This window comes from Oncorhynchus mykiss, chromosome 2 (genome assembly GCF_057628025.1).
Source record: "Oncorhynchus mykiss isolate SJ-2025 chromosome 2, ASM5762802v1, whole genome shotgun sequence".
NCBI lineage: Eukaryota > Metazoa > Chordata > Actinopteri > Salmoniformes > Salmonidae > Oncorhynchus > Oncorhynchus mykiss.
This window is the reverse complement of record NC_143023.1, coordinates 25,246,464-25,272,586: the sequence shown is the minus strand read 5'-3', so window position 1 is coordinate 25,272,586 and position 26,123 is coordinate 25,246,464. Positions and strand designations below refer to the sequence as shown.

Sequence of the window (26,123 nt, the reverse complement as noted above, 5' to 3'; positions counted from 1 at the left end):
TAATCGTAATGTTGTAATAGTGATTGCCACCAGTGTGAATGCCACCGCATGTAAAGCTTTTTCGTAATAGTGAAATTCCGCTATCGTCCCGAATAGTTGGAGTGGACATTATTAGAATAGTTCCCTAGGCTACAGCACCTTTTTCCATAACCGTTAACTGCGATAGGCTATGCATTGTTGCACTAAAACCGCTACAGTAAGGGTAGGCTACTCACCTATGCGACTGAAGCTCTCTGACAAAGTTCTTCGCAACTTTTTCATTTTGCCGATTTTTTCAGCAGGTTTCGAAACTGGCATCAGGTCACACATCTTGACGGTTGGACTGCAGCAGACAGTGGTCTTCACAAAACTGGAGAGGAGCGCAGGGTTCAAACCAAGGGGTTCTCCGTTCTACTACGATGTCAAGAAACAGGAAACGTTTATGCTAACGCTTTTGTTTTCAAAAACACATTGGTGTATTCTTCTCAGGTTTTCTTTGTGTCCAACGACATTTCTAAAGTCGGAATTTTCCACAAGATGCCAAGTATGAAGCTGGAAAATAAAACATGGGCTGGCTGATATTCTCTGTTTTCTCCCTGAAACTGAACGGGTTTTTGAGTTCTTTCTTTCTCTCTCCCAGTCTCTTTCTCACTCAGTCTCTCTCTCCCTCTCTGCTCTGCTCCCCTGCAATCTGGATGTCATTTTTGGGATTCTCTCTCTCCGGTCTGCGAGAGGGAAGAAAAAAACATACTCCAGCAGAGCTACAAACCCCGCCCAGGATGCGCAACGATTGGCCAAATAAGAACAGGGGATTCTGTGATTTGCCATTGATCTATCAATCATGCTTTAGTGCCGCTCGAATAACAAAAAAATATATAACCATTTAACTGCGCAGGGTTCATAGCCAGGGAGTCCGATGTTCAGATAAAAGTAACTCACAACAAGTGAAAGTGTGATGGTCTACTATACTGTGACATTTAGCCTACCACAATTAGTTTGGCTATTGTTGACATATCAAAAATATATCTTAGCCAATGATGCAAATAACCTAATAATAACAATAATATCAAATACGATCATGAATGTCTTCCAAATATCCTTTGTTTTAAAATATTATTGGATTATTTGATAATTCCATTGTAGTGTTGGGTGTTGTGAAGGGGTGTTTGGGAAGTAAGTCCTAGTAGGAAACCGTTTATTGGAACTTTATGCAACAACAAAAAAAGTTTTTATCACAGTCTCTAATGCTTTCTGAGAGGTGTCTAACTTGATATTAGGCCTACACCTGTTAATATAATTTCGCTTAATTTTCATTACCAAATTATATTATGAGTCAGAGGACATTACCCGTCAGCCACATACAGTATGCGCATTAAGCGCATTTGGCATCTCCAAATGGTTGGCTACACATGGAGTCATACATTTATTGGATTAAGCAAACGCACAGATGCCAGTTTACATTTGATATATTTCTGCATCAACTCCAAAGACAACTGCTTTCCCCACCTAGTCTCCCTTGGTGGTGCAAATCTCCACCGAGGACCTTGAGCGCGCAACAGTAACACACGAGCAGCTGCCTCAGCAGAGCCTTGGCACAGAAGTGTTGGGAACAGTCTATTCAACACTGGAGAGTAAAACTTGAAACAAAGCTGAGTTCAAACTTACAATAATGTCAGCAAATGCTAGTGTATAACAGCTGTATTCTCTGATATGTCTGTTGGCAGTAACAAGCACTTGTTTAGCTAACAAACAAAGAAATATTTATGTATGTACACTATTTTATTTATTTTACCTTTATTTAACTAGGCAAGTCAGTTAAGAACAAATTCTTATTTTCAATGACGGCCTAGGAACAGTGGGTTAACTGCCTGTTCAGGGGCAGAACAACAGATTTGTACCTTGTCAGCTCAGGGATATGAACTTGCAACATCTCGGTACTGTTCAAAAGTTTGGGGTCCCTTAGAAATGTCCTTGTTTTTGAAAGAAAATCATTTTTTTTGTCTATTAAAATAACATCAAATTGATCAGAAATACAGTGTAGGCATTGTTAATGTTGTAAATGACTATTGTAGCCGGAAATGTAATATCTACATAGGTGTACAGAGGCCCATTATCAGCAACCATCACTCCTGTGTTCCAATGGCACATTGTGTTAGCTAATCCAAGTTCATCATTTTAAAAGGCTAACTGATCATTAGAAAACCATTTTGCAATTATGTTAGTGTAACCAATGTGAAAAGTCTAGCTAGTTCGCGGGGTGCGCGCTAATAGCGTTTCAATTGTTGACGAAACTTGCTCTGAGACCTTGAAGTAGTTGTTCAATTTGCTCTGCAAGGGCTGCGGCTTTTGTGGAGCGATGGGTAACGATGCTTTCAGGGTGGCTGTTGTTGATGTATGCAGAGAGTCCCTGGTTCGAGCCCAGGTACGGGCGAGGAGAGGGACAGAAGCTAAACTGTTACATTAGCACAACTGAAAACTGTTGTTCTGATTAAAGAAGCAATACAACTGGCCTCCTTCAGACTAGTTGAGTATCTGGAGCATCAGCATTTGTGGGTTCGATTACAGGCTCAAAATGGCCAGAAACAAAGAACTTTCTTCTGAAACTCGTCAGTCTATTCTTGTTCTGAAAAATGAAGGCCATTCCATGCGATAAATTGGCAAGAAATTGAAGATCTCAAACTAGACACTACTTGTCCTCTTGCTCAGTTGTGCACCGGGGCCTCCCACTCCCACTGTGTACTACTCCCTCCACAGAACAGTGCAAACTGGCTCTAACCAGAATAGAAAGAGGAGTGGGAGGCCCGGTGCACAACTGAGCAAGAGGACAAGTACATTAGAGTGTCTAGTTTGAGAAACAGATGCCTCACAAGTCCTTAACTGGCAGCTTCATTAAATACTACCTGCAAAACACCAGTCTCAACATCAATAGTGAAGAGGCAATTCCGGGATGCTGGCCTTCAAGGCAGAGTTGCAAAGAAAAGGCCATATCTCAGACTGGCCAATAAAAATAAAAGTTCAAGATGGGCAAAAGAACACAGACACTGGACAGAGGAACTCTGCCTAGAAGGCCAGCATCCCGGAGTTACCTCTTCACTGCTGATAATGGGCCTCTGTACGCCTATGTAGATATTCCATAAAAAATCTGCGGTTTCCAGCTACAATAGTCATTTACAACATAAACAATGTCTATACTGTATTTCTGATCAATTTGATGCTATTTAATGGACAAAAAAAATTGCTTTAATTTAAAAAACAAGGACATTCTAAGTGACCCCAAACTTTTGAACAGTAATGTATATACAGTACCAGTCAAAAGCTTGGACACACCTACTCATTGAAGCATTTTTCTTTATTTTTTACTATTATCTACATTGTAGAATAATAGTGAAGACATCAAAACAATGAAATAACACATATGGAATAATTTAGTAACCAAACAAGTGTTAAACAAATCAAAATATATTTTAGATTACAGATTCTTCAAAGTAAACACCCTTTGCTTTGATGACAGCTTTGCACACTCTTGGAATTCTCTCAACCAGCTTCATGAGATAGTCACCTGGAATGCATTTCAACTAACAGGTGTGCATTCTTAAAAGTTCATTTGTGGACTTTATTTCCTTCTTAATGCGTTTTGAGCCAATCAGTTGTGTTGTGACAAGATAGGGGTGGTATACAGAAGATAGCCCTATTTGGTAAAAGACCAACTCCATATTATGGCAAGAACAGCTCAAATAAGCAAAGAGAAACAACAGTCCATTACTTTAAGACATGAAGGTCAGTCAAAGCGGAACATTTCAAGTACTTTGAAAGTTTCTTCAAGTGCAGTTGCAAAAACCATCAAGCACTATGATGAAACTGGCTTTCGTGAGGAAAGGGAGGAAAGGAAGACCCAGAGTTACCTCTGCTGCAGAGGATAAGTTTATTAGAGTTAACTGCACCTCAGATTGCAGCCCAAATGAATGCTTCACAGAGTTCAAGTAAAAGACACATCTCAACATCAACTGTTCAGAGGAGACATGAATCAGACCTTCATGGTCGAATTGTTGCAAAGTAACCACTACTAAAGGACACCAATAATAAGAAGAGACTTGCTTGGTGGAAATCTGTCCTTTGGTCTGATGAGTCCAAATTTTAGATTTTTGATTCCAACCGCCATGTCTTTGTGAAACGCAGAGTAAGTGAACGGATGATCTCCGCATGTGTGGTTCCCACCATGAAGCATGGAGGAGGAGGTGGGATGGTGTGGGGGTGCCTTGCTAGTGACACTGTCAGTGATTTATTTAGAATTCAAGGAACACTTAACCAGCATGGCTACCACAGCATTCTACAGAAATACGCCATCCCATCTGGTTTGCTCTTTGTGGGACTATCATTTGTTTTTCAACAGGACAATGACCCAAAACACACCTCCAGGCTGTGTAAGGGATATTTAGCCAAAGAGAGTGATGGAGTGCTGCATCAGATGACCTGGCCTCCACAATCACCCAACCTCAATCCAATTGAGATGGTTTGGGATGAGTTGGACCGCAGAGTGAAGAAAAAGCAGCCAACAAGTGCTCAGCATATGTGGGATCTCCTTCAAGCATTCCTCATGAAGCTGGTTGAGAGAATGCAAAGAGTGTGCAAAGCTGTTATCAAGGCAACGGGTGGCAAATTTGAAGAATCTCACATTTTAAATATGTTTTTATTTGTTTAACACTTTTTTGGTTACTACATAATTCCATATGTGTTATTTCATAGTTTCTATGTCTTCACTATTACTCTACAATGTAGAAAATAGTAAAAATAAAGAAAAACCCTTGAACGAGTGTCCAAACTTTTGACTGGTACTGTAAATATATATATTGTTGCATTGTTGTTATTTTGGCATTAAGACGTGTCACATATGAGTTTGAAACAATTACAAATATATATATTGAATTAATAAAGCCGCACACAAACATGGTCTCTTTTTTGCTTTCTTGAGTAAGGCAGCTCCAAAATGCAGGTAATTCAGCCTAGCTCAGGGCTTTCTGTGGTGGAGGGGCAACTAGTGGAAAGTACAGAGCTTAGATGTTGATAATCTCTAGTTTCTAGTTTTTTGTCTCAAGTGTTTTGTCACTCATGGGGACACTACGTCACTGCAGAATCTAGAGGGAGATTAGGCAGTCCAAGGGGGAGCTAGGCAGTTCAAGCCCCCTTGGGTGCAGCCATATGTTTACATTAGAAGTGCCCATCCAAGAAGGCTCAAGGTCATTGGCCACAGATAAAATAACCTCAAATCACGTTATATCTACCGCAGCTTTGATTGGCAGATCATGTCAACGTCATACTTTCAAAATCTTAGCTAGCAAGCTAGATAAGCAGAGAGTACTTCTGTCCAAGGCAGAGGGACTGTCTCATTTTGTGTACCCCTCATTATCGTTATGTGTAAATCCAGCTACTTGTAAAGAGATCAATTAGACCTTTCTTGACTTCATCTGGAAAAATAAGTCTCACAAACTAAAAAAAATCTGTCCTTTCTAACAAAAGGCTGAAGGCAGTCTAGAAGTGTTGGATTTTGTTGACATAAATAACACTTTCAAGATAAACTGGTTGAAATAATGTTTGATCAATACTGATTCAATATGGTATTTCATTCCAAATAATGTGTTTAATAAATTAGGAGGTCTTCAATTTTTACTGAAATGTAATTATATTCCCAAAAGATTACCTGCTAAATTGGCTAGGTTTCACCAACAAGCTTTAATGGCCTAGAAAATATGTTTCCTGCACAATTTTTCCCCACATAAAGGTCTTTTGTGGAATAATTCAGACATTACTGTAAGGAATAAGTCATTGTTCTACCCCAGCTGGCATGAGAGGAATATTGACTTTGTTCTTGATATTTTTGAACACAAGGGTAATATTCTCACATATGAACAATTTATAACATTGAAAGAGTTTCCAATACCTTTCAGAGAGTTTATTTCTGTGATCAAAGCCGTTCCCAGTGGTCTAACTACACGTATGAAAATTAATCTTAATTTTTGGGAATGATCACAGTTTATCCAGAACTCAGATTGGAAGGTGTGGACTTACTTGAGAGATCTTGTTGTAATAAATATATAAGACCAATTCTTCATTCACAAAACCAACTTACACCGAGAGGAAAGTTTTTCTGGAACATGCTTATTCCTGACATTGTCTGGAAAAATGCATGGTTAAGGCCTTACAAATACTGTATACCAAACAAAGTTAGGGAAGTGCACTTCAGAATTTTACACAAGATATATCCATGTAATTCTATGATATCCAAATTTGTGGCTATTGATGATATCTGCGTTTTCTGTGAAAAAGGTGAGAATCTGTCTCACTTGTTCTTTGAATGTAAATTTGTCTACATTTTGGGAAAACCTTGCAAAGTAGTTATTTACCATTATGAACACTGCCTATGTTTTTGTCATGAAAGATATAATATGTTACTATTGCAATGATAACAAGAGCACTGAAATGATTGTTCATTTTTTTTATTCTTGTTGCCAAATGCTTCATACACAAACAAAAATTCCAAAATTCTATACCAAAATTACTTATTTTTCTGATTGAATTTAATTATCTCATTAAAACATTAACCCTAGTGAATAACAACAAGAATAACATCTTCCTGAATCATTGTAATAAGATTTTTTCAGAGTGAATACAATTGCACTAAAATTGTTTATTTTTTGTATTATTTTATTGATATTTTTTTGCATGTTTGAGTATTTTCTGGTTAATACCCGTGTTTTGTTTTGTTAGACATGTTTGATGTAGCAATGTAAGTTGATTTTTGTATTATGAATAAAATAAAATAAAAAGCTAAACTCAAACAAATCAAAGTCACTCCTTCGATATAAAGTTGTTTTAGACTAAAATAAAAAATAAAAAAGCTAGCAGTCATCATCTTCAATCACGGCGACAATTTACTGGCAAATCCTTTTCAATTCTTGTCATATGAAGAGAAATTATAGATAAAATTATAGATAAAATGCAATGGTGCTCATCGGCCACAAACATTACATAACAAGTTGGAAATCCCTAATTGGTTTGCGAGGGGTTAGGAAGGAATCAGTAGCTAAATGCAAGCATCGCAAAGCAATCACTATTTTGATCCCCCTGCCTGCTATTCGGTGGAGAGGGTGTGTGGTCCAACTCTGGGTTTTAGTGTCTCTTTTCCAAGCTTAAAAGGATAAACATTCTCACGCAACACCACGGGCCAGAAAAGGTTGAATAGATTGGCCATGCTGTCAATCTAGCATGACTTCTGCAGCTTTCGAAACAACTGGAAACTTGGAACTGGTAAATCTCAGACATCAATGAGTTTAAGACAATTGGGAATTTGGAAAAAAACTAGCTCCGACTGGGAAAATAGGTTTTGAATGGTAATCCAACTCGGCATTTCAAGTCAGAAACTCGGCCTCATTCTAGAGCTCTGACCTAAAGATCAAGGAGGCCATGATTCAAACTTGTTTTTTTTCAGACTTCCCAGTTGTCTTGAAAGCACCATAAATCCAGAGAATGTCAGACTTTGATAAAGTTTCATGAAAGAATTTGCCCACAAGAAGGATCGCTGCGCCACCTTCCTGTTCAAATGAACACAGCACAACAAGGTTAAGTCCTAAAATGTATTGAATGGTGCTGCATAAATGATGTAATATGCCAGAGATATATGTATACTGTAGCTAAGAAAGCAATATTAAGTGTATGTTTTGTATTAAGCTGTTAGAAGCCCATGTGCCTCACCTTAATAATGTGGTCCTTTTCCCCCTCATAACTTAGCCTACTGTTCTGACTTGGTGGTGCACATGTAGCCTGTAGACTGTTTAAGATCAATTGTATTTTACATTTTTTATTGAACCTTTATTCAACTAGGCAAGTCAGTTAAGAACAAATTCTGCTGCGCGGACGGGGTCTTTGGATTAAGAAGTAAAAATAAATACAATATAAATATAGGCCAAAACACATCACAACAAGAGACAACACACTACATAAAGAGAGACCTAAGACAACTACATAGCAAGGCAGCAACACATGACAACACAGCATGATAGCAACACAACATGTTAGCAGCATAAAACATGTTACAAACATTATTGGGCACAGACAACAGCACAAAGGGCAAGAAGGTAGAGACAACAATACATCACACAAAGCATAGGAAACATGCTAGGAATGTGGAGGGGTTTGTCGAGGCCATGTTGTTTTAATTTACACATACATTCCTCCAGGGAAGGCAGGGTGTCCACTGTCCGGTCCAAATCTGAGCACCTACATGCTTTTGTCCTTTCTATGACTCAATGGGTTTCATTGTTCAACGAGAAATTATTCCAATACAATTAAACATGATTGTAAAGTATAGCCTGCTCCCAGATCTGTTGGTGTTCTTGCCAACTCCATTGCTGTCATTGCCATGTTTGGCATGTCACTGAGTGACATAGCATTACTGCACAAACAGACTGGCATGATGGCATAGTAAAGTATGCTATGTATTCCAAATCAATTACGACAGGCTGTCCTGTCTGGGTGGGCCCTGTACATGTGAAAGGGAAATCCTTTGAGGTATTCTTATTCAACGTGTAACCCATATGAGACTGCCAATGAGTCTATTACACCATTCCACTATAAACAGGTGCACAGCATGTCTGCCCAAGAACCTCTTTATAACTGTTCAATAAAACCAATAAAAGTGATGAGCCTCAGATGAATATGACATGTCCTTTAATCTGCCTTGGACCTCTTCCCGAGTGGTGAGGTATATCCACCTTAGTGTTTCATAATCACCTGATTTGACTTCTCCAGCTCAGTATTTTCACCTTTTCAAAACGTCTGATCTGGTCAAGGGTGTTGTCTGTCTCTGTGTTGTCAGTTTGGATGTTGTCTGCATTGCAAATGACGGAACTGGAGATAAGCTTTTCAGGAGATTTGCATGTCAAATAGGCTGTGCCTGTCCTTGTAGATTCAGACTGTGCACACGTGCAGAAGGCGCAACAACAAAGCATCGACAAGCATTAGGATTAGATTCCATTTAGATAGCAGTTTTGCCACTAGCCTAAACAAGTGTACACTCTCATATTTGAGGTTATGGCGTCGGATGAATGGCACGATACAATGGGCCTCAGAATCTCATCACGGTATCTCTGCACTCAAATTGCAATAAAATGCTAATTTGGTCATTGTGTGTAGCTTATACCTGCCCAAATTTGTGCACAGAGAGAAATCCGCTTTCTGTGCATATGGAACATTTCTGGGATCTTTTATTTCAGCTCATGAAACATGGGACCAACACTTTACGTTCCATTTTTATTTTTGTTCAGTGTAGCATTAGCGCAATGACTATCTGCTAGCATACTTGTGAAACTATCTCCAACTTCCTTCATACCAGACACAGACATAAAAATGGTATCTACGAGCTCATCTGACTCAGCGGAAGTAGATATAGGGCATCATTGCCTAAATTCCAAAGTATCCTTTTAATGACCAAACGTTCCTCAGTGGCGCTGCCATTAAGATGTTGAATGTCCATACAGAGCAGTACATTTGTCATTATAAGGACTGGCAACCCCATCCAGACATCTGGTAGATTGAGGTGTGGTTATGAATAAGAAGGAGTGGAGAGGCTGAGGTTCACTTCATGACCAAAGGTATGTGGACACCTGCGTGTCAAACATCTAATTCCAAAATCATGGGCATTAATATGGAGTTGGTCCCCCATTTGCTGCTATAACAGCCTCCATTCTTCTGGGAAGACATTCCACTAGATGTTGGAACATTTCTTCTGGGATTTGCTACCCTTCAGCCACAAGAGCATTTGTGAGGTTGGGCGCTTGCTTCCTTTCAGCCACAATAGCATTAGTGAAGTCGGGCACTGATGTTGGGAAATTAGGCCTGGCTCTCAGTCGGCATTCCAATTCATCCCAAAGGTGTTCGATGGGGTTGATGTCAGAACTCTGTGCAAGCCAATCAAGTTCTTCTTCCACACCAATCTTGATGAACCATTTCTGTATGGACCTCGCTTTGTGCACGGGGTATTGTCATGCTGAAACAGGAAAGGGCCTTCCCCAAACTGTTGCCACAAAGTTGGAAGCACAGAAACGTCTAGAATGTCATTGTATGCTGTAGCATTAAGATTTCCCTTCACTGAAACTAAAGGGCCTAGGCCGAACAATGAAAAACAGCCCAGATCATTATTCCTCCTACACCAAACTTTACAGTTGTCACTAAGCATTCAGGTAGGCAGCCTTCGCCTGGCATCCCCCAAACCCAGATTCATCCTTCAGGACTGCCAGATGGTGAAGAGTGATTCATCCCTCCAGACAACGAGTTTCCACTGCTTTAGAGTCCAACGGCGGTGAGCTTTACACCACTCCAGACGACGCTTGGCATTGCGCATGGTGATCTTAGACTTGTTGTTAAGTCGTTAAAATTTTAAACATTTTACTTTAAAATAAAAAATGTATTAGGAAATATATCAGATTGAGCATAATTATGATCTTGGTTTATGAAATATCTACAAAGCGAAAACGTACTCACAGATATTACAGTAATTTAAAACAAAGGCTCTTTAAATCAGATTTCACAAAAATACACAGACAATGTGCAGAAAGTTAAGCTCCACTCAGTGCCACGTCTCCAACAGCAAACTAAATATTACAGACTTCTTCATCGTGTGAAAAACATAACATTCTCAAACTGTAAATAATTTTCAATCAGAACCTAAAATGAATGAATAAAAACTGCATTTAATAATTATAGGCAAAGGTTTTGATTTAGATGAATCATGATGATAGACCGGTCTTGATATATAGGTGTGTGTGTCTGCTCTCTAAGCTAAAACAGTCAGCAGGACAGGATGGTAGTCAGCCCAAAGAGGATGGATCAGAGTAGAGCCATCTGAACAACTCTTCTCTCTCACACAGGTTTCTGGTTTACTCATTTTCAAACTTGCTGTATGGGTGGTCAGAGTCAGGGACAAGACCTGTAAAAACAAATACAGAGAGAGAGAGAAATCAAAAGGAAAGATGGGGAACATTGAAAAACAGTGATTAGAAGCTGTTGGGTTATGACTGAGCTGTGTAGGGGTTGTACAGAGGCTACCTGGAGCATAGAGATCCTATTAAATTACTAGAGACATTAACCCTCAAAGTTCCAGAATGTGGTCAAAATAGCAACCATATATTGGTCAGGGAAAAATGCAAACGAGTCTAATTGGAATGAATGGCAGTAGAGGCATAATCCTGATATGTGATATCAGAAATTGTGTTATAGAATTGCCTCCCTAAAATACCTTAATAATAATACAGTTTATATTGGGTTTTATACAAATGTTATGTTTAAATAGCCTCTAAAATATATGCAAACAGACCATAAATGTCAAATGTTTTGTTATCTTGGAAAACTAAATGATATTTGTAGTTTTTTAAAATTTAACTAGGGAAGACGGCCTACCCCGGCCAAACCTGGAAGACGCTGGTTTGGCCAGGGACCCTATGGGACTCCCAATCACGGCCGGATGTGATACAGCCTGGATTTGAACCAGGGACTGTAGTGACGCCTCTTGCACTGATATGCAGTGCCTTAGCCCTGCAGTGCCTTAGCCCTATTTATACAATCAGTACTTGTTGTTGCATTTACAACTTGTCCTATCATCAACTGATTTCAGCCAGTGCATGGCTGTGAATTGACTGCATTGTTTGAATGGAATGTTGGCAAATTGGTGGTTAAGTTAAAACCCTAATGGAATCATTCCTCTAAAACAGCCTGGCTAGCTAGCTAACAAACAAACATACAGTGCAGATACATTCTTCAAATTCATTATTTTACACACTATCTTAACAGCACTGGCAAACCATGGTTGACCAACTCCCTGATAAGATGGCTAACATTTTTCCCATCATAAGAATGTTCATGTTCATCATGGTATTATATAGTGGGCTCCAAAATTACTGGCAATGTACAAACAATACTTAAAAAAATATAAACAATAAAATTATAGGGATAAACTCAAAATACCAACATGTGAGAAATACTGTACTTTATTAATGTTTCAATAGAACCCACCAAAATCATAAAATTATTTAATACAAAATACATTTCACCAAAATCAAGGTTTCATAATTATTGGCACTCCTCATTTAGTACTTAGTGACACCACCTCTGGCAAGGATAACAGCATGGTCTTTTCCTGTAATTTTTGACAAGGTTAAGGAACACATTTGGAGGGATTTTGGACCATTCCTCTATGCAGATCCTTTCAAGATCCTTCACATTCTTGGGTTTGCGCTTATCAACTGCCCTCTTCAACTCAGTCCACAGGTGTTCGATTGGATTGAGGTCTGGCGACTGAGATTGCCATGGCAGAACATTGATTTTGTTGTCACAGAACCATCTGTGTGGATCTTGAGGTATGTTTTGGGTCATTGTCTTTTTGGAAAGTCCACATACGGCCAAGTCCCAGCCTTCAGGCAGAGGCAACCAGATTGTCAGCCAAAATTGCCTGGTACTTGGTGGAATTCATTATGCCATCAATCTTAACCAATGCCTCTGAACCTCTAGAATTAAAACAGCCCCAAAACATCACTGACCCATCACCATACTTCCCCGTGAGTAAGAGGTGCCTCTCCTTGTATGCATCTCTGTTTTGACGCCAAACATGCCGATGCAGTATCTGACCAAAACGAGCACCTTTTTCCAATCATAACTTAAATGATGCTTGACAAACAAAGCTCTTGCGTCTGTGTCTTGGGGTCATTAAGGGCTTTCTTCTGGCAACCCTTCCAAAGAGCCTGTGGTTGTGGAGGTGGGGTCTGATGGTGCTTTTTGAAACATGGTGACCCCAAGATGCCACCAAGGCCTGCAATTCTTTCACAGTGATTCTTGGGGATTTTGTTGCTTCTCTCACAATCCTCCTCCCTATCCTGGGGGGCAAAATGCATTTGCTTCCTCTACCCGTGAGGTTTTCAACTGTTCCATTTCTTTTGATTTAAAAATAATAATTGCCCTGACAGTGCGCCGTGGTATATTCAATCATTTGTGGATCTTCTTGTAGCCATTACCAGATTTATGAAGGTCTACAACCATCTGTCCTTTTGAACTTCCAGTTCTTTTCTTTATGGTGTTGAATGACAAAGGGATATTGCATGCGTGTTACTTAATTTTTATACCCTAGTGAAAAAGGAACTGATGTAATGGCTCAATATACACTGCTCAAAAAAATAAAGGGAACACTAAAATAACACATCCTAGATATGAATGAATGAAATATTCTTATTAAATACTTTTTTCTTTACATAGTTGAATGTGCTAACAACAAAATCACACAAAAATTATCAATGGAAATCAAATTTATCAACCCATGGAGGTCTGGATTTGGAGTGACACTCAAAATTAAAGTGGAAAACCACACTACAGGCTGATCCAACTTTGATGTAATGTCCTTAAAACAAGTCAAAATGAGGCTCAGTAGTGTGTGTGACCTCTACGTGCCTGTATGACCTCCCTACAACGCCTAGGCATGCTCCTGATGAGGGTGCGGATGGTCTCCTGAGGGATCTCCTCCCAGACCTGGACTAGAGCATCCGCCAACTCCTGGAGAGTCTGTGGTGCAACGTGGCATTGGTGGATGGAGCGAGACATGATGTCCCAGATGTGCTCAATTGGATTCTGGTCTGGGGAACGGGCGGGCTCGTCCATAGCATCAATTCCTTCCTCTTGCAGGAACTGCTGACACACTCCAGCCACATGAGGTCTAGCATTGTCTTGCATTAGGAGGAACCCAGGGCCAACCGCACCAGCATATGGTCTCACAAGGGGTCTGAGGATCTCATCTCGGTACCTATGGCAGTCAGGCTACCTCTGGCGAGCACATGGCGGCCCCCCCAAAGAAATACCACCCACACCATGACTGACTCACCGCCAAACCGATCATGCTGGAGGATGTTGCAGGCAGCAGAACGTTCTCCACGTGAACCTGCTTTCATCTGTGAAGAGCACAGGGCGCCAGTGGCGAATTTGCCAATCTTGGTGTTCTCTGGCAAATGCCAAACGTCCTGCACTGTGTTGGGCTGTAAGCACAACCCCCACCTGTGGACGTCGGGCCCTCACATACCACCCTCATTGAGTCTGTTTCTGATCGTTTGAGCAGACACATGCACATTTGTGGCCTGCTAGAGGTCATTTTGCAGGGCTCTGGCAATGCTCCTCCTGCTCCTCCTTGCACAAATGCGGAGGTAGCGGTCCTGCTGCTGGGTTGTTGCCCTCCTACGGCCTCCTCCACGTCTCCTGATGTACTGGCCTGTCTCCTGGTAGCGCCTCCATGCTCTGGACACTACGCTGACAGACACAGCAAACCTTCTTGCCACAGCTCGCATTGATGTGCCATCCTGGATGAGCTGCACTACCTGAGCCACTTGTGTGGGTTGTAGACTCCGTCTTATGCTACCACTAGAGTGAAAGCACCGCCAGCATTCAAAAGTGACCAAAACATCAGCCAGGAAGCATAGGAACTGAGAAGTGGTCTGTGGTTACCACCTGCAGAACCACTCCTTTATTGGGGGTGTCTTGCTAAATGCCTATAATTTCCACCTGTTGTCTATTCCATTTGCACAACAGCATGTGAAATGTATTGTCAATCAGTGTTGCTTCCTAAGTGGACAGTTTGATTTCACAGAAGTGTGATTGACTTGGAGTTACATTGTGTTGTTTAAGTGTTCCCTTTATTTTTTTGAGCAGTGTAGTTCCTTAACACGTAGATAAACCAGGAATTAAATTCCACTTAAGTTTAATTTTGGTAGATGTTATTTCCAATAATATTTAAGGGTGCCATTAATTGTGAAACCTTGATTTGGAGGACATTGATATTTAATTAAATCAATAAATTAATTTTGTTGGGTTCCATTGAAACATTAATAAAGTACAGTATTTTTCACATGTTGGAATTTTGAGTTTACCTCCATAACTATATTGTTTACATTTTTTTGAAGTATTGTTTGTCCATTGCCAGTTAGGGGTGCCAGTAATTTTGGAGCCCACTATAGTTACATTGTCTAGGGGTTGTACAGGGGCTGGGGGGTGGTACAGAGGCTGCCAAAGGGGGGGTGGTACAGAGGCTGCCAAGGGGGGGTGGTACAGAGGCTGCCAAGGGGGGGTTGTACAGAGGCTGCCAAGGGGGGGGTGGTACAGAGGCTGCCAAGGGGGGGTGGTACAGAGGCTGCCAAGGGGGGATTGTACAGAGGTTGCCATGGGGGCGATTGTACAGAGGCTGTCATGGGGGGGGGGGGGGGGGTTGTACAGAGGCTGCCAAGGGGGGTTGTACAGAGGCTGCCAAGTGGGGTTGTACAGAGGCTGCCAAGTGGGGTTGTACAGAGGCTGTCGAGATGATGGGAATGTGGTGCAGGTCATTAGGTTTAGGTGTTGTTTGATCTCTGAGGATTGACTGAGTGAAAGGCGCGCACACACACACACACACACACACCTTGTTTGAGTAGCAGACAAATGCCAAGCGGTCCCTAATGTATATAGATTTCAGTAAGCAGGGGGCATGTGAAGGAGACCACCATCCATCACTCTGTCATGTTGTCCATAAAGAAATTCACAATTTATGTGGAACTGCAACCAATACCACAGAGACATTAACACACACACACCTAGAGAACGTGAAGTGTATGGAAAGATCTCAAACTTGACAACACATCAATAACAGAGAAACATTCACTAGGAATAGTCACTTTTCAGAGAGCTTTAGAGTGATGTACCCCCCTCTCACAGTTAACCAGAAGCAGATGTCTTCATATACACCCCCCCTCTCTTCAGTCCCAGGGTCAGAGGCCTAGCATAGAGCAGAGGTTACAGTACCAGACTCCAGAGACACTCTGTCCTGCTTGTCTCATAACTCCCATAATTCATATAGACTGACTAAGGACTAAAAAATGCCGCCGACTTTCCCAAAAATCCTAGGTTTTCCAAAAACCTCAGTTGGATAATTCCTGGAATAAGGAGGGAATAAGCAGGAAGTCCAGAAATCCCACCCGCATTTCGGTCAACCCTGGGACTGACTGCAGTCCTCATAGCTCCCATCATTCCTATTCACCCCAGGGAGCCCTCTGCCCTACAGACTGCTGTTCATTCCTTGTCACCTCACTGCTCCCCCCACTCTCATACACTGCCTGGCATACTGAATAAACCAGCTAACCGAGCCTTATGGGTTGTTACAGTATTCAGAATCAAGAGATGACCTGAGACAGAGTTGGCCTGTGTTTCTGTATCAATGTTTCAACATGGGGATCTGTGTGTGTTGTGCTGACCTGTACTAACATTCAGACGGTAATGAGATGCCCAGTATCTGACATCCAAAGTGTGACGCATCATGTTAGAATTGATTTCGAGAGACTTGAGGTAGAGTAACCAATATGTGGGCTGCGTTGGCTTGCTTTGGGACACGTTCACTACGCTGAATAATGCATTAACGTGACCGAGGATGGAAAGTCAATAAGCAACACCTTAGAAAATATGGAAATGGACGGCCCTATGGATCGAGGACAATGAACGCTGAATGCTCATCCCATTACGCCCAAGTTAAGCACATCAGGTCACAGAACATTAAGAGGCTTGTAAATGTACAGTCTCAGAAGACTTTCATATCAGGTGAAGTAGAGCAAGGTCATTGGGTAAGATTATATAAGGAAGTGTATCTTGGGTCTAATTGCATAAGAGGTTAGAAGCAGTCCTTGGTTCATATTAGATACAAGATAAGTTGCTAGTAAAAAGTTGAGACATACCATTGTATACATGTATGTAGTTCTGTCCTTGAGCTGTTCTGTATCACGGTTCATGTTTTGTGTGGACCCCAGGAAGAGTAGCTGATGCTATGGCAACAGTTAATGTGGATCCTAATAAAATAGCGATACGTACCATACTTCTTGCGGATGTCATCATGCCTCACCTTCCTCTCCACCTTCCTGTCAGAGTAGAGGACAACGCTAGTCATGTTCTATCACACAGTAACATGACAATAAGCAACACTGGAACATGTAATAACACGCTAACAGAAGAACACAGGATAATGAACATTAGGAAATGATTTATAAAGTCTTCTCAGTCAGTACTTCTGGGTAATGTAGGATTTATAAAGTATTCTCAGTCAGTACTTCTGGGTAATGTAGGATTTATAAAGTATTCTCAGTCAGTACTTCTGGGTAATGTAGGATTTATAAAGTCTTCTCAGTCAGTACTTCTGGGTAATGTAGGATTTATAAAGTCTTCTCAGTCAGCACTTCTGGGTAATGTAGGATTTATAAAGTCTTCTCATTCAGTACTTCTGGGTAATGTAGGATTTATAAAGTCTTCGCAGCCAGTACTTCTGGGTAATGTAGGATTTATAAAGTCTTCTCAGTCAGTACTTCTGGGTAATGAAGGAGATTGTGAATACAAGCCTCATACTTTATAAACCACCATTCAGTGAGCACTGTTACATGCACACAATTACACGATTATTGCGGATATTCAGATGAATATAATAGTTTGTTTAAAACGTTGACATGTTTTGCAAGAAGAACGATTTCCCAAATAATCCTGTTTACATGGACACGTCTGAACGGGACTTTTGATGAATGCAGAAAATAGCCAATCAAAATAAACATTCTACCACAACGACCATGTTATTTTATCTAAGCCTATTTGATTCCGGGTTAGGACATATAAAGTTTGTATGTGAAAATTATTTCTAAGATGCATACTTTCTGTTTTTCCAAACTCACTTCACTCGTGCATAAGAGGGAGGCTTGTGCTACGGGTGCTGGTAAATGTGCAGATCAATTACACTGCTGGAACACAGATTCAACTGTTTACATGTCCTAATAATTCCAGAGATTGCTCAGGAAACCAGGTGTTATATGCGTATGCTTACTTCAATTTAAACCTTGCGCTGATTAAGCTAAGCAGACTAAGGTGTTTACATGACTATTGCCATACTAGGCCTACTGCCATAATCCCTTTAATGTCCAATTATTATTGTGCATGTAAACGTACTCAGTCAGTGGGTGTTTCTGCTAAACTTGTTACATGTTGTTTCACACTGCTGCTTTTAGCACCTCAGCTTTCTCACCAGTGACACTTCACAGTTGCTGCACCATACTCTCCCCAGTCTCCTCAGAGGAGCCCCGCTTAATGGAAGAACTTTGCCCAAGCTGCAAATACCTTTTCAAGTCCATTTACGGACTGCAGTAGCGGAGATATCAAATATGGTTGTCAAAAGCAATCAATAACAAAAGTGGCATCTATATCTGTCCTCTACAAACAAAAAGTTGACTCTACCCTCCATCTTGCTGAACGAAGCTGCCATGCCTTAAAGTGGCAGCATTAAGCCTTTAGACATCTGACATTATTTAAGGCGGCTTTAGTGTCATTGTTTACCTCCCCATGGCCCCTGATAGAGGCTCGTAAACAACAAGACGCTGTGTTTTACACCGACATGGCCAGCAGTAGGTGAAATACGAGCACAGGGCAGGCTGAGGAGCCTGCCACCCAGCCATCGCTCTAACTTTATGGGGGACACAAAGGAGGCAGGTAGGGGAGGGGGTTGTGATTGTTTTGTTGGCCCCTCCAGGGACGTAAATTCACTGGGTCCCCAGTGGCAGTCCCACACAAAGACAGACAGTGTAAATCAGTCTGGGCTCTTTAATGCCAGGTAGTGATCTTGGAAGCAGCAATCAGTGGAGGCAGGCAGGCTGACAACACAGGGAGCAGAGAGGAGCAGAGGCTGTTCTGACCACAGACTACCATCTGTCTCCCCCACCTCCCTCCCTCTCAGCTGACTGACTCCCACATAACCATGCACGAAGGCAACAAGTGGGAGGGGAGGAGGGAGGGTGAGCAACCGGAAGAAAATGAAAAAGAGCGAGAGGGTTGAATACAATCTCAAAGACTCAAGTGCACTCTGTCTTTCTAAACTCGCTCTCTAACGCTGTCTTAGACCTCCGTAAACCCCTTGGTTTGATAGGGAGTCGGGACAAACTTAACCTATACCCTGTGTTATTTCAATGGGACATTCTCCAACATAGAGATACAGTAAAAGTCTGTGGAGTTTGGATGGTGGGGATGTGATAACTTATGTCTGTTTAGTTGTTCTGTAGAACATTCCCCATCTGTGGCTCAGATGACAGAGGGCTCAGAGCTCTTAGCTGTGCCCTAACCTCTCCATCTGCAGACTCTGGGGATGTGCTGTAAACATGCTGTAATCTCTCTAGAGGCTCCCTCCTCTCCCATGGTGCCTAAAACAGGCCTGGGTCCCCTCTGTTCCCATCAGAACACCAACACTGTCTATGTAGGTCAGTACACTAACACAGACTATAGTGGTTTGATCCACATCAGGAACTGACTGAGTGAATATACTCTACATTCCTTGGCTTGATAGAAGAAAGGTTCACAGAGGCTGATTTAATTCAGAAACACACAGTGAGCCTAAACTCCCCAGTACACCACATGATAAACTTACTGTTACCGACAGTCTTTCTGCATGACTGACTGCTCACCGCGTTAAACAACACATCAGGCTATCCTCGGTGGACGACAGGCGGGAAACAATTGAAAGAAAGGCTGAAACATTTATGTAAAGGGAGGGGGGGGGGTTCCAGACCAGCTTTAGTACACCGTGATTCAGTGTAGGAGGAAGTGTGGCTCAGAATCCCATTACTACCACTACACTACAAGATGTAGTAGCATGTTCTATACTCACCACACACCTATGACCTCATTATCAGCTGCTGAGGACTAAGAACTGGAGTCAGTGATTACAATCCTCTCGGTTGGTGTTTGGATGGACACACACACACACACACACTTCTCCTGGAGACGGTTCTGCTTGAAGAGCCGTAGGAACAGCTCACCAACTGTTCAAATCCCCAACCGTGACAGAGAACGTCTCTATAGATGATCACCAACAACAGAGTAGAAAACTCTGAATCTGACTAGGTAGCTGTGGGAAGCGCTTGCGATCATTGAAACGGATATAAGCACCTCCCCAAAAATCGAAGCAACTAACAGTGTGGGCTCACACAAATCATGGTGTTGATAAAATGGGGCATCCTTTAGTAGTGGTTTGAAAGCCAGTGTGAAGCAGAGGGTGTGATAACTAAGGAATCCTTACCGTTCATCAGCACGCTGTCTGATCTCCTCTCTCCTCCTGGCAAACCTCTCCTCATCTCTGTCTGGCCTGGTGAGACAGAGACACAGGCAGCGTTACAATCCCCTTGAAACATCACGGTTTACAGACAGAGACACACTAGCACAGACTGGTCTTATGAACACACTGTCCTTGTACAGTATATTATATGATATACTTTGTCTCCAAGTGGAAATGAGACTTAGTATTCCTTGTCAACAATAACACTGTTAAGATCTGTTGTATAGAACAGCTGTTGCGCTTCACTTTGCATAGATGCTGCCAACAAGAAGGAATCCTGTATCCTGTTATTCTGCTGGTTGTGTTTAATGCAAAAAAAGTGAGGCTGCTGTTGTGTGAGCTTGGAAAGGGGAGAGGTTCTGACAGGTGAGAGGTTCTGCTGGGGAAACGAGAGAGGTGTCATCTTTGTTAATTGGATGTAATCTTAAAATGGAACAAATAACTTTGCCAATATATGCAGAGGCATTCCAATGATTGGGAGGTGAGAAATATGAACTGTGTGAGCGTGTCTGTAGAATTTCATTTCGGACAGACATGTTGTTTCATCTTCACGGCCTTCATGTTTAGTTAGGATAGATGATTGAGCTGCACAGAGCGGGTGCATTTAAAATGGCTGCCAATCAGGGTGTCAGGCCAGAAAGCACTTGATTGACATGCCGTTTTAAAACATTCCACTATGTAGTGACAGTTTCTTCTTCCTCCCTCCTAGAATCACATAATGAGCAGGACAAGATCACCATCTAGGACTGTACCTACCGGTTTTAATAAAAGGGTATAATCACTGTACATGGATGGCGCACGTGAATAGAGATTTGCATTTTGAATAATTTCATGTTGGATGTAACAAAGGATATGAGTAATATTAGCACATTTTTGAGGAGTCTGATATGGTTAGAGTGGAGGTTTTCCTAGGATAATGATCAAGACTGACTGATAAAGCCCTTGCATTCTTTGCAAGTATCCCTTAATATTAGGCGAGAAAGGGCAATTCTGTGACATCACTTCCTGTATTACCCTGATTGACGTTTCTTGCAGCAACAGCAGCAGCAGCAACAGACTGCAATGCTGATGATGATGGTCCCGCCTAACACTGCCATGGCAATGATCAGAGCCTCGAAGTTCACTGGAACAGGTCAAAGGTCAAAGGTCAAGATATGAACAAATAACATGCTTCAAGTTTATTACATTTTTAAGTGAATTTCACACACGTTCACAACACTATCCTTTATCAAGGATGAAGAGAACATTTCATTATTCATGTGATTATGCATTTATTCTATCATAATGACTAATAAACCCATGAGGAATCAAACAGATTCAAATGAGGGGTATAAAGACTGCACTGATGTTGATTGGTAGAGAAAGTCAGATATGCAGTATTATTTAATTAGCCTGAGCAGTACCAGCCTGTGATTGAGTGATATGAAAAGCTCAGCTTGGCACTCAGACCACTATTCAACAATGCATCTTTGTTAGACATTACTGCCACCTGCTGGTGTGTTTTTGAAATTACAAGTGGGGTTTTAAGTCTAGATTTTTGTACTTCCTCGATTTAGTTTGGACAAAATAAATGTTGGTCAAGAATTGCTGCATATTCTTCTTACCTGTGGGTTTTGAATGCATGAGTCACAAGTTGAGAAGGATTTAAACTGATTAGTAACTAATTTCGACAAAGATGGTTGTTTCCAGATTCTCATGTCATAAAACATTGTATTCTTAATTAAATATGCCAATATGTGTGTCAGGGAGATTTTTTCAGAAAACAAAATAATAGATCTCTTCTTTAATGATTAAAATGATCATAACAGTGTGGAATGTGTGTTATTCCTTATTATTTAGCCCTGGTATCTAACCCCATGGTTGTGCTCAGAAACCACATGCTGTTGTCATCTGTGGCCCAGAGGCCTGTGATCAGAGCCCCTGCAAGCAGCTTCAGCAGGCAGCCCCAGTGTGTGAGTGTGGATCAGTCAGTAGGGGGGCTCTTTAATCAACACAGAACAGCCAGAGGGGGCAGGCTGACTGACATATACTAGGCCTGAATGAGCCACGGCCTGTTCACCCTGCTACCATCTAGTAGAAGGCGGAGACAGTACAGGTGCATCAAAGCTGGGACCGAGACACAGCCATTAAACTAACTGTTTTAAAGTCCCTGAGCAGTTTCCTTCCCCCCCCCGAATCTGAGTTAAAAATAATGCCTGTATCTTTGCAGTGATTGGGTATATTGATACACCACCCAAAGTGTAATTAATAACTTCAACATGTTCAAAGGGATATTCAAAGAAATGTTTACTTTTTTACCCGTCTACCAATAGGTGCCCTTCTTTGCGAGGCATTGGAAAACCTCCCTGGTTTTTGTGGTTGAATCTGTGTTTGAAATTCACTGCTCGACTGAGAGACCATACAGATAATTGTATGTGTGGGGTACCCGAGATGAGGTGGTCATTCAAAAAACATGTTAAACACTATAATTACACTGACATTATGGAGTATTGTGTGTAGGCCAGTGACAAAATCTCTGTCTTTAACAAACACAACCAAATGTAGAAAAAGTCAAGGGGCGTGAATACTTTCTCCGAGGCCCGTTTATGAAGAACACCACCCAGTTCACGAAAATGATTAGCTCCTACAGAGAGTGAGTTACGTGGCCGTGGCTTACTATATTATGCAGGCAGACGCATTCCGTTACTGTTTGAACGTTAGAAAAACGAGTGACCTAAGCGACTTTGAGCTTGGTATGATCGGCAGTGCCAAGCGCGTCCTTTTCCAGTATCTCAGAAACTGGCCAGCCTCCTGGACTTTACAGGCACAGTAGTGTCTAGGAATGGTGTCACAAACAAAAAACATCCAGTCAGCGATAGTCGTGTGGGTGAAAACAGCTCGTTGATGAGCGAGGTCAAAGGAGAATGGCAAGAATTGTGCAAGCTAACAGGCGGGCCACAAACAGGCAAATAACGGCACAAAAGTGGCGTGCAGAACTCTTCCGTCCTTGTCACGGATTGGCTATTGCAGCAGACGACCGACCACTCCTGGTTCCACTCCTATCAGCTAAAAACAAGAAGAAGTGGCTCCATTGGGAACACGAGCAGTACATGACCTCATCCTGCCTGGTGTCAGCGGTATAGGCTGCTGGTGGTGTAATGGTGTGGGGAATGTTTTCCTGGCACACGTTAGGTCCTGTGATACCAATTGACACCTTGTAGAATCCATGCCCCGAAGAATTTAGGCTCCACCAACCACAATCAGAGGTACTATTCTGTATTAATCTGACTGTTGCTATATTGACCTTAACAGACACCCAACTAAGCATGTGGTCCGCCATGGGCTGATGTGGGTGGAGGGCGGGCTTTTGTTCTAGCAAAGTAGTAACACGCTTGATTATACTAATTCATGTCTAAATCGAACACTACAATAAGTTGATTAGAATTAAAGCCTGCACCCACATCAGGAGGTCTAATGGGAGGTCACATCAAGTAAAACTTAATTTCACTCACCCCAACACACTCCCCATCGTGCCTGTGACAGTTTACACACTGCAGGCGGAGGCAGAATGTAGCTCACTGGGTAGTCTGTGCACGTGTCGTTGGTCATGCACCACAGGCACTGAGAAAAGACAAGACACTCATCATTAGCCTAATACTTAAATTCTCAAAGAGTTGAAATGCGTAGGATCACCTATTCCCAGCCTTCACCCATGTCCTTGACTGTGTCCATCAATTTAATGCATTTCTATTAGTGATGAGGGGTGGGGAATTGATAATTACATAGAGTTATTCTTTTTGATGATATATCATACTGCATCGTTTTGACAATATCACAATATTACTTCTGTGCTAGTTGGCTGTACCTATACCAAAACTCCAGTATCTTTCCTTCAAAGATTGTTTTCCCTATTTTTAAATCGGAAGCCAATTTGTTTACAGTACTTTTATTTCCATGACTGCTCAAACTTGTCGTTTTCTCGTCCCTCTGCAGCAGACATATGGTGCGCAATATGTTTGGAACATCGAATCGCAATTCATATGGAATAATGAGAATCATAATATATATCGTATCGGTATCTAAGTATCGTGATAATATCGTATAGTTAGTTCCCTGATCTAATTTATATTGAGTAACTTAAAATAGATTCAGACAGATTAACGTTACTTGCAATGATGTGACCCTTGTACAAAATGGTACAAATGTACAAAAAAATACATATATTATTGAACATAGACCGAGTGATAACGTAAACTTGGTAGCGAAGGCTATACAGACTAGAATGCTTTACAAATAGGAAGTGTTACATAATATTCTGCTTACCTTTGGGTTTTGAGTGCATGAGTCACAAGTTGAGAAGGCTTTGCAAGCTGAAATGAAAGGAAATGTGTGTTCTTATTTGAATTCAGTAAGGCTTAGCTGTGCTCTGCTAAAAAATAGGCTAAATCGCCACACTGTCTACAATTGTGCATGTCACACCAACTCAAAGTTGATGATTTTTGCTCACCTAGCAAGCTAACGTTAGCTGATGACGCATTTCACTTATAGTTAGCTAGCTAGCCATCGAAACCTTGGAAGCGACATAATGCAAACAAATAAATGTAACGAGCAATGACAATACTGAATGCTGTTGATACATGTCGTAACCAAAAATGTAGGAATAGTATCTTACAATTCAATGGCGTTGGCGTAGTACTAGTGTGACATTCTGCTCGGCTAACGAGGACATAGGTTACAGCCACAACAACAAGCAATGAGCTCATGATTCCCCTCTCTGTTTTACTCATGTTATGATGCTATTTTGAACGACTCTATCTAGCTACACCTTTCACTTTCTAAAGCAAGCAAAAACGTAACTCTCGAAGTTGCTAACTCCCGTTCTAATAATCTAAACAAATGACGGAGTTACTTCCTGGTTCTCTTCTAGGTTGAAGATACTTTCCATAAAAGGACGAAAAAGCACATACTGACACCTAGTGCAGGGCGCAGTACAAGCGAGAGTGCTCACATTATCCACCAGGTTGCGGTACAACACCATCAACCTGGTACCTGCAGAGGAAAAAAATACGAATTGCCATTGTCATAAATTATCAGGGTAACTATCAAACCAGTTTCCCATTGAGGGTGAGATCTCATTTCCGTCGTCAGATTTAATATGCTTCTGTGGTTAGACTCCATGCCAATAAAGCCTTTTGGATGTAATTTAATTGAGCGAGATGAAGGTCATATGTATCTAATTCGAGTCTAATCTGGGTGACTTTCCCACTTTGCATCTGGCCACTGACGCATTCACCACAGTGGTGAATTGACAGGTTAACTGTCGATCCCAACTCATGGTGGTAATGATGCAAGGCTCTCCTTGGAGCTCCCACCTGGCTATCTAGCAAGGGTTCTGGGGTTATATGTGCTACAGTAAAGAGAACAAAACTAGCACCTGCCACATTCATCTGTGCTACAGTAGAGATAACAAAACTAGCACCTGCCACATTCATTATTCCTACAAGGTCGATGCCCTAACAACAATGGCAAAAGATAATTGCTTTAATATGTAGAGCCAAAAAGCTTTAGATCATTTAAACCAGGCCTAATTCTAGAATGAATTGGTGTCTAATAGCTATCAATTGCCTTGTAATAACATGTTTTGAATGAATAAACTCTCCAATGCCTATAAATAATTATGGATTTGATTACAATATCTTTGAGTGAAATACATCGTTGATCAATATACAGTCAAGACAATAATTATTGGCACCCTTGATAAAAATCAGCCAAAAATAGTATATCAAATAAATAAATCATACAAATACTGAGATATACAGAATGCATTTTTTTAAATATATTATTTCATACTAATACAATTGCTCATGGGAAAACTTTGTTTAACAAATAATTTGTAAAAAATCGAAAAAAGATAAGGGTCAAAATTATTAGCACCCGAGTTTTCAATACTCTGAGCATTTTTCTAAAATGTTTTGTTAGATTGGAGAAC

At 41.2% G+C, this 26,123-nt stretch overlaps 2 protein-coding genes across 3 annotated transcripts in view; both read right to left on the bottom strand.

The window, feature by feature from the left end:
- Nucleotides 1–718, bottom strand: part of cdk14 (cyclin-dependent kinase 14) — a 200,833-nt gene extending 200,115 nt beyond the window's left edge. Inside the window, exon 1 of one of the 2 annotated variants that reach the window (XM_021626100.3) lies at nucleotides 216–718. In XM_021626100.3, coding sequence (XP_021481775.1) covers nucleotides 216–309 — 94 coding nt within the window. In that variant the 5' untranslated portion in view covers nucleotides 310–718. The remainder of the gene's footprint in view (nucleotides 1–215) is intronic. The other variant, XM_021626109.3, reaches the window with a different exon arrangement.
- An 8,550-nt stretch (nucleotides 719–9,268) lies between these two features.
- Nucleotides 9,269–25,157, bottom strand: LOC110539113 (pituitary tumor-transforming gene 1 protein-interacting protein). The gene is made up of 7 exons (XM_021626094.3): nucleotides 24,807–25,157; nucleotides 24,458–24,504; nucleotides 23,647–23,755; nucleotides 21,170–21,278; nucleotides 20,120–20,185; nucleotides 16,888–16,934; nucleotides 9,269–10,957 (listed from the first exon to the last, which is right to left on the bottom strand). Exons 1-7 carry the CDS (start codon nucleotides 24,919–24,921, stop codon nucleotides 10,908–10,910), a joined length of 543 nt encoding a protein of 180 aa, XP_021481769.1. The 5' UTR covers nucleotides 24,922–25,157; the 3' UTR covers nucleotides 9,269–10,907.
- Between the last annotated feature and the right edge of the window lie 966 nt (nucleotides 25,158–26,123).

Excerpts from the sequence above, each read along its gene's own strand:
- LOC110539113 (XM_021626094.3), bottom strand. The coding sequence starts at position 24,921 with ATGAGTAAAACAGAGAGGGGAATCATGAGCTCATTGCTTGTTGTTGTG. Across the intron at positions 21,279-23,646 it reads ACGATGGGGAGTGTGTTGGG|TGAACTTCGAGGCTCTGATC; the intron begins GTGAGTGAAATT and ends GACCTGTTCCAG. Across the intron at positions 10,958-16,887 it reads TGACATCCGCAAGAAGTATG|GTCTTGTCCCTGACTCTGAC; the intron begins GTACGTATCGCT and ends TTGTTTTTACAG.